This window comes from Lytechinus variegatus, chromosome 13 (assembly GCF_018143015.1).
Source record: "Lytechinus variegatus isolate NC3 chromosome 13, Lvar_3.0, whole genome shotgun sequence".
NCBI lineage: Eukaryota > Metazoa > Echinodermata > Echinoidea > Temnopleuroida > Toxopneustidae > Lytechinus > Lytechinus variegatus.
The window spans coordinates 16,620,745-16,636,261 of NC_054752.1; the positions used below are offsets into that span (position 1 = coordinate 16,620,745).

General features: G+C 36.4%; 1 protein-coding gene across 1 annotated transcript in view; it reads right to left on the bottom strand.

Moving 5' to 3' along the window:
• Positions 1-611: 611 nt before the first annotated feature.
• The window catches only part of LOC121426452 (PDF receptor-like), a 31,480-nt gene continuing 16,574 nt past the window's right edge, over positions 612-15,517 (bottom strand). Inside the window, 8 exon segments of the mRNA XM_041622758.1 lie at positions 612-840; positions 3,100-3,195; positions 3,794-3,980; positions 5,125-5,210; positions 5,808-5,881; positions 7,033-7,098; positions 11,213-11,366; positions 14,322-14,475. Of these exon segments, the coding sequence (XP_041478692.1) occupies positions 793-840; positions 3,100-3,195; positions 3,794-3,980; positions 5,125-5,210; positions 5,808-5,881; positions 7,033-7,098; positions 11,213-11,366; positions 14,322-14,475 (865 nt within the window). The 3' untranslated portion in view covers positions 612-792.

Consider the following 15,517-nt stretch of genomic DNA (forward strand, 5'->3'; position numbering starts at 1 on the left):
CTAAACATTAGAGAAAGCTTTAAATCATACTCCAAAATTTGCCTCTAATTCATTTGACTTTATTTTTGTACTGCCTCATTATTGTCATTGGCATGCTCCCATATTATACAACACCACCCCACCCATGAATACATCGGCTGAATATTCCTATAAACCCAAATCGCTTCTTTGTGAATATCTGTCCAATGAAATTTTCCTAGATCCATGAGAATTCTGCGATTTCAACTCTAAGCTGCAAATTCGGCAAAAATTGTGAAAAAGTCCCAAGGATAAATGAATATTTGACCTTAAAGCTTCAGCGCAGTTCATATAAAGTGCATAAAAAATCACGGCAACCTCATGTACATATATTTTCTATATAAGTTATATGTAAAAAAAAATCGTCTACGCAATGCTCTGGTTTTAAACATATTTTGCCACCTTCGTTTCACTGCGACAACACTTAGTTGACTAGTCCCTTCTCAATCCTTTTGAAGTCTTTGGATTGCATCTGTTTATGTTCCCAGTTAGATGTTTTGTGAGAAACATATGCAACTGTTGCTTCCCTCGGAGCAAAATATGATATATACGAAAAAGTCTTTATTTCTCCAACTTTTGTACCATTCTGCTTAAGACGTTCTTCATCGTTTTTTCTTCCGATTTTAGTCCGAAATCACAATGACGTCAACTCCTCTGCTTTTCTCGACACCGTCGGGAATTCTCGCACGCTGAAAGAGACCGTTATAGTTTCAGAGTTCGACCACGTTATTGACTGCCACCTTTGTCGTGCCGTTGTCTTGAACCATTGTCATGTCACGTTTCCGCTGGCACGTGACCATTGTCAAACAGAGACATACGGATCTGTAGAAAAAAAACCCAAACAAAAATATAACACAGAACGACCGAAAAAAACGGAATAATGAAAACAATATAATTGAAGATTGAAACAGTCAGCTTGTGTATTGTGTGCCCAATTGTTTTGCCCCCCTAAATTATCACATTAAAGTCATTAATACATCATAATTATTTATAAGACACGCAGCACACTGAGACTTCTTCACACTACCATACACTGCAGGTTTCTTCCAAGCGGCGAACCATTCTCAACGTAAAACTTCTAGTAAGTATATATTTTCGGACTTCTAGTCTATCCTTACAAAAAATTGTGTGTTCTACTAACTTTGATACACAACATTGCAAAAATGGGCTTGGTCGAAAAAAAAAATATGTATCCACTTTGAGAAAGAGTAATGCAGAATTGGGAATTGCAATGAAAACTTAATACGGTTATATATTTAATTCAATCAAATTGAATTAAAAATCGAATCTTTTAGCACTTCTTAAAGAATGCTCCCTGCCAAACAACAGATGGCACCCCAAATGGTTATTAGCATCTGAACATTAATACCAAATTAACCATAGGATTGGAGGAAGAGAGAGAGAGAGAGGCAGTCGGGGGGGGGGGGGGGGTGGGAGCGCGAAGATTTGATTTTCTTTGAAATAGTACTTAGTAAAAATAATAATAAAGTTTTGTTTGCAGCATAAAATGAACAAGTCTTCATATGTATAACATATGTCACTAATGATTCGTCAGTAGCAAAAAAATAAATTATTCATATTCTCAAAGGTAAACAATAATTAGATAATTCAACTTGAATTATGTATATCGTTTACCCAATTCTGTTCCGAGGACTTTTTCAAAATCATCCTCGTTGATATACCCTTTTTTGGGGGAGGCTAAGGGTTGTTCAAGGAAAATTGGAAACATATTCAATATAACATTTGTCCGAAAAACCTCATGTTATTCATTGCCACAGGTTCAATCACGGAAGCAAGAATAAGGCAGAAAAAGGTGATAAGCTCTTCGATTTCATTCCAAATTTGTTATGAAAGTACTATAGTATATTTCACAATTTGAGAAAATTCAATAATTTGTACGGAATCGGAATAGGTGAATCATAACTCCATCAATAAATGACTTTGAAGTTGGGTTTAAAAAGGCCGTATATTTGCTACTCATTAAGAAAGGGCGATGCGATAATATACTTCCTTCGTGACACTGACCACATTCTAATAATTCCAATGCACTTTAAACAGTTCTTCAAATAAAGCACAATACATCTGTGTATAAATGCAGAGATTGATTTATTGCGTAATGTCACACGTTGACTGCTGTTGCATTCAGGTTCTAAATCTTTTCAAACAAAGTGCAAACTTAAATAGAAGAAAAATAAAATAAAAATATCTCCAGAAAATCACTTTTTAGTAAATTACAAGTCGATGAATGTCGCGAACAACATTTCATACTCATCCATGCACAGTCGTCAGCAATATTCTCATTACAAAATATCGTAAGTACATTTATCAAGAGTGATATTAATTCATTTCCTGATGAAAAAAAACAAAAAATTCATGCGGCTATGAGGAATATTCACATGCATGGATTTTAGGAAAAGCGATAAGGAAACAGTCAACTGCCCTTTTGAAAGATGGAATGAGAATGTAACGAAATAAATATTTAATCACAGTAATATTTGATCACTTTTAAACACTGATATCTAATCACATTTATATCTTACCTAGTAAACGCGTTCTGTAAAAACAAATTATGGTATCTTATTAGAATATTTTTCTTAGATGAAAATGTCTGAATGTCATTTGAAGTGGGTGATATCTTATCTGAAAATCTCCTCAAAGGATGATATATTCCACATTATATAACTATACAACGTTATACATTGTCATGAAAATATTTTTTTTATTCGTCGTGAATATAAGGCATAACTTCGGTCAGAATTCGCAAACATGGCGAAAGATGGCGTTTCTTAAAACACGCACGATGGAATATCTTCTCTGTGAATTTGGGTGATATATTTATATTAAAATAAATTCTTCAGATTCATTTTTATGAATTTCATTTTACAAATCAATTGCTTATTTGTATTTCTCGAAAATTGCCACACCCTAAAATCAAGACATTTGAAACTAAATTCTACTGTTTTTCTAACGAAACAGTTATATCCTCCTTACTGATATACTGTAGTTCGATAATTCTTTCCGCAATAATTGTTAATGCATGCATACTTATGGAATTTAACAAGGTTCAAAGTCATTACATACGTCTGTTGCCGTGGTAACGATGGAATGACCTCTGTGATGGTGAGGACTTCGACTGTTCCTCCAAGCACTCCACTTCCGTCTTAAGGTGGCTCTCACCTGACAAACAAATTAGAGAAAAATCTTTGGCCTCTCTCAAAAGCTTTGAACATAAAACGAATTGAGAGATAATAAACATACTCATTACCTATGTTGCTGCTATTTTTTTTTGGGGGGGGGAGAGGGGATGGGGATCAAATTTCCACAATACCACCTTAAACTGACTTAGAATTTCCTCTTTCTTTATCCTCTCTGTAATTTTGTTTAAAAATCATAATGGTCATTGTAGATGAGTAATAATGCATATCAGGTAACATATATCATCTTATTGGTAGAGTAAAGACTTGATTTCCCCACTTCTTTAGCAAAGGATGACTGAAAATAAACGGTGAGTGAGGGCAGAAGTAGAAAATCTCATGTTTTGTGTCTGCTAAAACTTTGGTAATTTTGTATTTGATTGTAAAAAAAAAGGTTTGAGTAGAGAAAATGAGAATGGTACTGACCTTCGTTTTTTTTTTTTTTTTTTTTTTTTTTGGGGGGGGGGGCTGTCAGAATTTTTGGAAAGAAAAAGCGGCCTTTTGTGCCTCTTAGTAGTAAATCCGGGACCCGCCGTTGGAAAAAGGGGCACACAAGCTCAAAGTTCGACTCATAAACTCACCTCTGCGTTGACAAAACAATAGAGAACTGCTACGAAGAATCCTTGGTAGGCATCGAGGAAGAGGAAGAGATAATGATAAATGAGGATGAAGGACTTGTCATCTTGAGGCTTCGGTCGAGGGATCAACCACACCAAGTTGGCGATCCCAAGCAACGGCAGAAGAACGATAGCTGCTTTGAGAGCCTTCCTGTGAGGGGAAGAGGGTGATGATAAGAGAGGGTGATGACGGTTGTGGTCACGGCGGTGGTAGTGGTGGGGGGATGACCGTAACAACGATGACGATTAATGGCTGTGATGATCACGGTGATGGTGACGATCATGATGATGGAGATGGTGGATGATGGTGGAAGTGATTGTGGTGATGATGATGTGATGATGATGATGATGATAATGATGAGGAGGATAGTGATGATGATTATGATGATAATGGTGATTTGATGAGGATGGTGATGATGATGATGATGATAAAGATAATGGTGATGATGATGGTGAGGATGATGATGATGATGATAATGATAATGGTGATGATGAGGATGATGATGATAATGATAATGATGATGATGATGAGGATGATGATGATGATGATAATGATAATGATAATGGTGATGATGAGGATGATGATGGTGAGGATGATGGTGCTAATGGTAGTGATAACAACCACGATGATAGTGATTAAGGTATTGTTGTTGATTATGTTGGTGTTAATAATGGTGACGACGATGATGATGACTGCGTTGGTGATGGTACTAAATATTAAGATCATCATAATTATTAAAAAGAGAGGATTATAATGGTGATTGTGGGGAATCGGGGTGGGAGTTGGAGATGAAGGCAACGACGACGATTATATCGTCACTCATAATGACATTATTTTGGGCTAACCTCGATTAGCATCTTGCTATTATGTAAGCTCCAATTACCAAATGTTTTGTTATATGTGATGTACTATTCCTTGTAATTGTACTGACAGTGATATTTGGTAATAAATGAATTAAAATTCAAATTCACTTATGATGAGTAATGGTTCATAATTTGAGTAGTTACCACTGAATCTGCGAATGTGTAAATTGGTGCAAATCCGTGACGTCATATAATTCAAAGGGGGGGGGGGAAAAACAATTGAGCATCCCCCCTGAACAACAGGTTCATCGCTTGGATTCACGCCAGTGAGAGCCGCAGTCAAATCGACGCAAATCGACTCCAGACAGATCAAAACTTTCGCGTTATTTTCAACAACAAACTATCGGTCGTTTTGGAGTCGGTATCGTTGGTGTGCCTGCAGTCGGCGAAATTAAGTATAAGTTCTCCCAGACTGAAACCATATCTCTTACCTGACTTGCTTGGTATCACTGGTATTACTCTCCCGGAGCTTGGTCACCAGTACTCTGATGATGTTAAATAGGAACAGTACGTTTGCCTAAAATATGACAAAAGTAAAAAAATAAAAAAGAAGAAAAACAAATCATGAGATAAATGTGCATCAAAATGAAAGCAACCAATATATTCATATTGAATATTAGGTACAATTAAGTATTGATGTAGCGAACAAGATGTTTTCTGGAGAGTTTTCATAAGTGAACGGAGTGGGTTTTTCCCCCTACAATTTATGCAGTGCGGGAACACAATCCAGAGGGAAACTGATCAGAAAAAAAATGTAAATTACAGTTTGAAACAAATATCAGAAAAAAATAGATGAAAAAATGTCGGGGTTCTAGTTATTACAGATTGATATAAAATATAAATGAAGGATAAACAGCAGAAGAAATACCCTTTGAAAAACGTCAATCCAAAAGAAAATATGTCTAGATAAAATTGTTAAAAGTAAAAATGTCATGTGAAAAAAGTCAAAGGAAGGAATATTTGAGATAAAAATAGCACGAACAGAACCAGTCAGATGTAGAGTAGAAAATGTTAAATCAGGAGAAATATGCATGCAACAAACATGAAAAAAAAATGGGAAAACGAAAAAAAGGGGGGTGGGGGGGGGTGAAAATTTAAAAGGTCTTAAACTCACCACAAGCATGAGGTTGCGAGGAATCTCAATGAAGACCCAGTACCAGATAGAATCAACATGACCATGCCAACATCTTTAAAACATCATCAATTGAAAAAAAAGTAAAGAGCAAAATAATGTTAATTACAAACATGAACGCCGGGATAACCATTCGCACGACGTTTTCATGTGGTTTAAGCTTTAATAAGTAAAAAAAGTCTTGAGAAATTAAGGAGCAATATCAATCTGAGCTGAGTACTTTGATTCCCTTAATGTAGGCCTAATTCAAGTCAATGTGACCCGCCATGTAGCGTTTATAAGAGACAAAACAGAAGAAATGCTCATTTCAAGAAACTGTTTCACGAAACCGGATGTCATGGAATTGGGGCCTCAACATCTCTTCTCACGTTGAAAGGTCAGAAATCTAGTTGGACCCCGGATTTTTCTGTGTCTCGGGAATATAGATAAAGGTTCAGTTTAATACTAAAACACGGTCAGAGATGGTCAAGTTTCTAAGCCACATATTTTAAACCGAGAGTGGGGGCCTCACATCCTGGCGAGTATTAACGTTTCATGTTAGATGCATGTATATAGCTTGTCTAATTATGCCCTATGATATGAATACAAATGCCAGGAAAATCATATTATTCTAAATATTCATAAATATATAATGTTACGTGACATCCACATATACAAGAGAAGCAATAAAAAAAAATCATAATACAAATTCAATATACAACCTCACATTATTTTGACCGTACTTAATTTTAGAGCATTATCAAGGGCGGCGCAAGGCCATTTTTATTCACAGGAGGGGGGGGGGGGGTACATAATGTGACGTCATTTTTAGTTGCATCATAGGGTTAATATTTACGTAACTCAGATCTCCCTTGTTGATACTCTCTTATCTGTAAGCCTACATTTTACTACCCTATTTTGCCTCCTTGTTTTTTTCGTCTCGTTCTCTTACTAAGTCATATTTAATCACAATAGGGGCTTGGATGGGGCTCCTTCCCTGACTCCTACATGGTGGGATCACCTCCTTGTTTTATATGAAAACAACGTTAATCGTGTGATCATTCTTTGCCTTCACCCAAATACATGTATGTAGAGGATCTGGGCTTCGTTTAAACGTCTCTAAATATTACTGCACTGCAAACACTGAAAACATATATCGGAAGTTACATGTATCGATATGTCCAATTACACGATATTCTTCATTCAAAGAAAGCTGAAAGTTATTTACCAGAAAGCTTTGCTGCGGTGAGATCCATAACGATCGCCCATGCGATCACAAACGCTATCGGGATGGCTGGGGAAAGAAACAAAGAGGAGGGAGAGAGAAAGGATGTGATAAGAACGATGATTGGGTTAATTGACAAAAGGAATGCAACAGAATTGAAAAAAAAAGTGCTTTCGGCATTATTATGCCAAAAATACACAACATCAACCGCTAAATGGGTTTGGCTTATTGTTCAGTAGATATGAATGTGTGAATATAGGCACCATCAATTTGGATGGTACGATTATCGCAAATCTTGGGTAGATGTGAAATCACTTTCATGATGCATATAGAGAGAGAGAGAACTATTTTATGATCACTTCTCAACAGAGACAATAATAAGTGAGTGTCAGAGAGTGGGAGAAAAAGAGGGAGAGGGAGGGGGGGGGGGGGAGCGAGGGGGGGGGGTGGAGAAGAGAGAGTGACAGTGAGAGGAGAGAGATGATGGAGGGGGAGAAAGAGTTAATAAGAGGGAGGGAGGGAGAGGGGGTCTAAATATACTTTGCCTTACTTGATTTATGCGAAATGCATTTCATGTGAAAATGTCTTATAATTATAATAATGGCCGAGAAAAAAATGATAAGGATAGGGATGCGCACAGGCCCCCTCACATGGCCAAGAGAATCGCGATGTATAGGGAATAATCCTGAGAAAATTGGTCTCGCTTCTTTAAAATCTAAGGTTCATACAATGAATTCGATCTGAATTTCTATTAAGCTCTCTTCCATTTATGTTCCCCCCGTTCCACCAAACTTCACATCTGTATCATATCAGTGAGCCAGGAAAGGGGTTTTAAGAGACAGAGCTCGTGGCCCCGACCTAAATACAGACTGTGCTCTACATGAAGGATCGAGTATGTTATAGTTTCGACCCCGAGGCTAGGTGGGCGACGTGATGTCGGGACGAGAGTCGAAGAAGGTATCAATGAACAAGTTGTGATAACACTCATCTTGTAATCATCCCTAATTGGTCCACAGCAGAACATTCAACTGGGAAACGCTTGTCTTTATTTTTGCCCCGTTTCCCTCTTTTGTTGTAATGATTTCTGTATTTCATCGTCTTAGTAAATATAGAATTCATGAAAAAAGAAAGAAAAATAAACGTCTTTCTCCTTCTGAAGAATAACAAAGGAAAGTATCTTTCCCCCTCTCCATCTCAATATTTTCCTAATTCTTATTCATTTCCTTGTTTTCACCTACATGTACTTCGCTTTTCCTTTCTTTTTCATTGACATCATCATCATTGCTCTTAATAATAATAATGAATCTTTTTGTACAGCGCAAAATACATAAACAAAGTTGCATGTCTCTAAGCGCTTTTTAGGAGTGTGAAGTTGGAGGGGGGAGCACCGAGTTCTTACATTAATTGTTTACAAAATGGTGAATAAATGTGTTTTCAAGCTATTTCTAAACTTTTCGTATGGTTGTATATTTCTAAGATATTCTGGCAGATTATTCCATAAAATAGCAGCTGCATGTGAAAATGATCTTTCCCCATATGACTTTGTCACAGTATGTGGGACCTGTACTAATGACTTTTTACTTGAACGTAACATTCTGTCAGTTTTATTTGGTATTAACAGTTCAATAGGATACAATGGAGCAAACTGATGGAAAACATGAATTAACGTGAATATCAGAAAGAAACATTGAAGATCCTGCAAAATGTTTGCCACAATTCATCGAATCGTATCCATATCTAGGAAAAATAGTACAGGCAAGAACTTGAGTGCATCTGATATCAATAACATGAACTTCTCATCTTTCATACAGATGATGAAAATGGACGCGTGTCCATGTTATGAATGAATACACTTTTTATGCGAATCGGCCAGCGAGTATGAACAAGTCACGTGACCAAGTCGGTATCCTTTCATGAAGGAACGCCGCTCCCCCGGGGGGACTGCGAAATACAGATGCCTCTATATCTTTTATATGTTCTGGTGGGTGTTTTCAAAGACATGGTGTCACAGCCGTAACCAAGGGTGTGCGTGGCATATTTTTCACTATCTCATGGTAAGAGAAGGGTATATTTTTCGACCATGAACTAGATTACAGCTTTCATATTAATTACACTTCATCTGGCTTGAGGAGATATACATTCGCTTTGAGCAATAAATCCAGCTTTATCATGCTAAGTATACGACTGATGAGTAGTATTTTTCATTGTAAATGTGACACAAAGCTAGCTAAAGCGAACATCAATTTTATGAAATGTAACGATAAGGACCTAGAAAAAAAATTAAAAGCATATATGCAAGCAATAGTACTTTCATAATCAACTAGACCATATTGAGAATGACAAGGGTGTAGAGCAAATATCTCTATCAAAACTTTGTAATATGGATAAATAACAGATGTATATTTCCATGAACGTTCTATTACACAAGTGTTCTCCGGTACTAAAACGAATAAGTACATGAAACAGAAGAATAGTTTAGTTTATTAGGAAGGAAGAAAATAAATTTATGAAGAGAAAGTAAACGTTAGCGGGTGCGTCTTGGTCTATTGGTTCTGACTCTCGCCTTTCAAACAGAGGGTCGTGGGTTCGAATCCTAACCATGGCGTGTTTTCTTCAGCAAGAAATTTATCCGCACTGTGCGCACTCGACCCAGATGAGGTGAAGGGTACCGGCAGGATTAATTCCTTGCATGCACTGAGCGCCGGTGATGGTAGCTCGAGCTATCAGCGCTTTGTACCCTCAGGCAAAAGGCGCTTAATAAATACAGCTATTATTATTATTATCATTAAAACTTTCCCAATATTGGGTAGAAAAGGAACATGCATTTTGAAGGGTAAATCATGTAAATTTCAACGGAACCTTGCATAACATTTACAAAATATTTGGCATCTTTTTTACCCCCCCAAAAAAAACATGCATGTTCCAATTATTAATACCCAATATTGAGTAAACTTATTTTGTATATATAATCTAAGAAGTCATGCGTTGCCATGCAGCCTTTATGTAATAAGCTACATCTCAATCCTGTGCATGTAATAACGGTGAGGGGGTGGGAGGGGAATACGAATGTCCTGCTTGCAAATCTTGATCTGAAATAAAAACTTAATATTTATTTAAAGCGAACGCGATTTTTAAAAACAAACTAATGACGAAAATGACGAAAAATGACGTAATGACGAAAGCCTGCTTCTTTTTTTTCCGGGGGAGTTGTAAAGACAGTCTAGACGGATGTCTTAAGTCTTTAAATATTCAGTTCTTTACGATTGTGGTCAGAAAGGCCCAAGAGGAGAAAGTCATAAATATTAACAAAAAAATCTTATCTTCTACAAGAACGGAAATCTCCGATTATGGACTTTCAAGTCTTGTTCCCAAATGGACGGGGTTGAAAAAAAGGGAAAAGTTATATAGGCTGCTGGATATCTTTTGCACTTATCTGCAAATAATCTGCAAAGTTTCAACCCCCACCCTTATTGCAAGGTTGGCAAAAAATCTTTTGAACAAAATACGCACGCAAACAACGGTTGAAGTTTTGTTACTTAACAAAAGTGCTTGTTTTCTCTTATCCAAAAATTGCTAAATTAATGCACATAATTTTTATGAAGTGCAGGTTGAAGCGAAAATTTTCCGAACAAAGATGGAAAGGTTATAAAAAATAAACATCAATAACATTTTTTCATCTGATATCCAATTACGCCAATTTCCCAACAGAAACATTCAAGTCCCAGTTGAAAACTTATTTATTTAATCTTCATTAACAGTTTAATATTGTGTTTATTCAGGAGAATTCAAATTCTATTCTTGTTTGTTTTCTATTGTTGTTGCGTTTTGTGTTTATTTTCCTTGAAGCGCCATGAGCACCGAAAGGCGGACCTGTGCGCTATAAGTAGCCACCATTATTATTATTATTATCAATATTATTATTATTATCATCTGATATCATGTCACTGATCTAATTACCACTCTAAAATATATAATCTTAAATATATAATAAGTAAATTGTACCCCATAACCACAGCAAACCCCACGCGCGTCCCAAAGAAGAAAACATATTTGGATATGTTGCTATTCCTGCTTTACGTGAAAAGGTATTAATATATGCATGCATACAAAATAGAGAAAGAAGTGAATAATAATATAAAGTAAATTGAAATGAATCAATGATGCACAAATCGAATTGACTCACCCCATCCGATGATATAAAAGAGGACGAACTTGGGCGTTCCAAATACAGCAGAAGAAAGTAATGTATTGAGGTAGATCCCCTCAATGAACATCCAAGCGAAGGTGCATATTCTTGTGTATTCCCGCAGAACTTCAAAAGTTTTACAAAGTGGCGCCTGCGGTGATAGGAGAGAATGTATTTAAATAGAACTTTACAGAATGTATGACGGTGTATACAAGTACGCAGACAGGAAACGAAAACTAAAAAAAAAAAAACTCAAACTCAAAATATAATCATGAGCAAATGTCGCAACATATCGAAATTGTCACATCCTTTTATACGTAACACTAACAAACTAACGAATCTAATTAATCAAGTAAATAATTGGTTACTTAACAAACTAATCATGTTACTAACTAAATAACGAAGTAACTAACTTAACAGCTAACTATTTAACCAGACCTAAATCATTCCTACTGACTGATACTAACCTATGTGCCCAAAGTAAGTAAGTATATAAGTAAGTAAAAAATTAAGTAACTAACTTACTGATTATGTGACAAATTGAATGACTCACAAACTAAATGTCAGACTACACCAATTACTATCGTATCTATTTAAAAACTAACTAACTAACTAACTACCAACTAACTAACTAACTAACTAACTAACTGACTGATTAACTAACTAACCAACTAACTAACTTAGTAATCAACTATTAATTGATTAAATGAGTTGTCGTCTACCTAAATTACCAGGGATACCGCACTGTGATAATATAATGGGTAACATTTTTAATCAGTATACGTGGGTAATTATGTGTCCAACCAATTTGGGGCAGTATTTTACCCAAAGCGGGAAGCATATTGCCCAATAATGTTAAAAATAAGCAGCAATTACTTTAGAATGGGCGAAATTTTCATCACACTGGATAAATAAAAATGCCCCAAAGAAATGCCAATGTTGGTTGGACACATGATTACCCTCATGAAGCATTTTTACCCATTTTTTTTTTAGAGTGATACGGAATAACCTTTCAACATGCTAAGCCAACGACCCATGAATGAAAAAGCCGATCAATTATGTGATATAAACATGTTTTTGGAACCAGGGAAAGACATTCTCTTGAGAAATATGCCCTATCTAAAGAAAAGCCTCTGTAACTATTTGTATAAAAGTGTGATTTGTGTTTCATAACATAATTGTCTGCCCACGGCCAGAGACAATCCCTGATGGAGCAATTTCTTAAAAATAACGTTTTCTCAAGAAGTATCATGTTTCAAAACAACTTCGTTTGTTTTCTTTCATTTTGTAAAAGTCTAATAATTCACCCGGGAAAGATTTAACACATACCCAATAAGGCGTACCCTGAAGCGGATTTTTATAAAATCGTGTGTGGAATATTGAAGGAAACAATAAAGACCATTAAGAAATTGTGATTTCCGTTTTTTTTCTCGTACTTTAAAAAAAAACTTGCTTGGTTTTCGTGGAAATTCCTAATCGGATATATCCCTCAGAACATGTTGGTACGAACACATTATAATGGGATTATCATGATTATATTGGGAATATAACTTTAGTCTGGGTACAAGATTATTGTATTTTCGTTTATATAAAAATAAATGTAATATAAAAGTTTATAAACGCAACCCCATTAAAAGATGAAACCTTCGTATGAGTTCCCATGGGATAATAAAGAGAAGGAGCAAATCTCCAAATCAAATTATGTATCGCATTACATTTTCTGTAGGCAGGAAACAGGTCGGTGTGAAAAAATAAACTTATTCTATTTTTTCATGACTTGGGTGGGATTGCCTTGTTTAGAACCAACCTTTTGGATATGAAAAAAAAATCGTGGAGAGTAGACATATCACTGTTTGGCAGACAGAAGTTTGCCAGCTTTTTTCAATATATTTTTGATCGATTCTTGCTATAAGTACCAGTTGCAATTCTTGTGCAAAATGATATAAGGGGATCAACATTGGTAAGGCGACTCTCTTAAAGCTAACAACAAAATTATTGCAGGACGGGTGAAAAAAAAGTAACAGTATTCCATTGGGTTGCTTATAACGCTAGTGCATTTGCGTTAGCGAGGTACCCACATTTCTACAGCAAGTATACTGCAGAAACGATTAGTGATAAAACTACACAACCAGCAGTCTGTTTGTTGTTTACTTTCTTACTATTTGGTACTATGTTTAAATCCAACACCTGAGTGTGGTTATAACAGAATCGATCTACGCATGCTCAATTCTATCTGCGCATGCCCAGCCCTAAACTTTCTCAGAAGTGAGCATGCGCATATCATTTCCCCCCTTTCGGTTGTGATTTTGAAAGTTCTGTGCCGATAAAAAAACAAAGGTAATACCCACTGGTGGATCCAGGAATGAGGGGGGGGGGGAGGGGGGGGGGGGGGGGGGTTGGGCACTGCCGGTCCATGCTCTCCCTTTGAGAGGGACAATCAAAATTTGAAATGTAAAAATGCCATTAAAACAAAATTGTGCCCCACCCCTTGAAAGAGAAGACTTTGTTTCCCCTGCTTGTCAATTTTTTTCGTGGACGAAATACCCTTGAGTTTTGGATAAAAGCCTTTTTTTTTCTTTTTTTTTGCTTGTCGAATTATTCCTCGGAAAAATGAGCCCCCACCCCCATTTCGAAAAATCCTGGATCTGCCTCTGGTACTATCTCTATTTAAAGTGATTGGTTAACATTGGTTTGACTTTAAAAAATCTGAGCAAGAAGGTCACACTTGTCTCCTGTGTCTGTGATATGTTACAAAAATGAAGCCCAGAAAAAATTGCGTTCGAAAATAATTATTTAGTGCTTCAAAAATTGAAATATAAAGTGACCGGAAACACCATCTTAATTTCATCCCATACACTTATGTGTACTATTGAGGTGTCTATAAGACGCCTATTTACAAAATCGGGGTTTGCCTTGTAGTTTTAGCTTTTCATTCTCAATAATGGTTGTTTTCAGGGTTTGTTAGTTCTAATACATGCACTTGTACACATGTTTCATCTTGGTTTGAGAATTTTTTAAATCGGCTGCTCACAAAGTTAAACAATACCTTTAAACAGGCAATGGCACAATCAAACCCCCTCTCTATTTTATGAGGGGTTTTACGTACCACATTCTGAATACTGTTATGCCTCTCGTATCCTTGCGATGAGGCAAGTTTGCTGTTGAAACGGTCCACACCCAGGATGATCTCGATGGTGAGGCGGAAGATGAAGGCGATGAAGAGATGCTGATGGATCTTCGTTCGATGGCATCGGAGATTTCTAGAAAATTTATGAGGGAAATGTTTTAAACAGAGTCTCTCTAAGTAGTGCTGGATGGATCAAGGATAACATGGTAATTGTTAATGTATGTGGAATGTGTAGGTATGTACCCGGGGTGTGTTGGTTGGTAGGGTGAGTGTGTGCGTGTGGGAGAGGAAGGGGGGTACATTTTAAACTTTCCAAATCACTTTGCTCTAAATGATAAGATATAGAACAAAAATAGATAAAAGGAAAAGCAAATGAAGTAATACCCAGACATGAGAAAGGAGACAACATATTAAAGTTATCATCTAAATAAATGGAGGGATGGGGGAGGGGCCAGGGTCATCTCATGAAAATTGGGACTCAAATAATAATGTACAATGTTGATCTAGGATGGGGGGGGGGGGTGGGGGCGGCACTCTAAAAAATATTGGGTAAAAGTGCTCTATGAGGGTAATTATGTGTCCAGCCAACATCGGGCATTTCTTTTGGGCATTTTTGTTTATCCATTGCTATGAAAATTTTGCCCATTCTTAGGTAATTGCAGCTTATTTTTTTTAACCATACTGGACAATATGCTTCCAGCAAATATCGCCTGAAATTGGTTGGACACATAATTAGCCTCGTGCTGATTAAAATTTTACCCAATATTTTCTTTCTATACAGTGTGCACCCTGTTAGAAAGTTTGCAGTGTCCCAGAGTGGGACTAACGATGTAGAATATATTTATGCAATTATCTTCACATTGTTTAAAGTGTTCAATAACTGTAAAACTCATTTTCAGAGAGTAACGATGAAAAACTGTGAATTCTTGTAATGCAGAGATGTCCACATTTTAAAATTTGTCTCAAATGACTGAACATGAGCGTATCAACATTTCAAATCGAATTTTACAGTCAAATAATTATCGTGATTAGAGTGTGTTCCTCGGCAAATAAGCCTTACATGATGACATTAATGAGACTAATACTAGTAAGGTGATATTTTTCTCCAGGACATATTTTATGTCTTTTATATGTGTTTTGTGTCTCCCTGACTATGATTACCCACAGGAAACAAA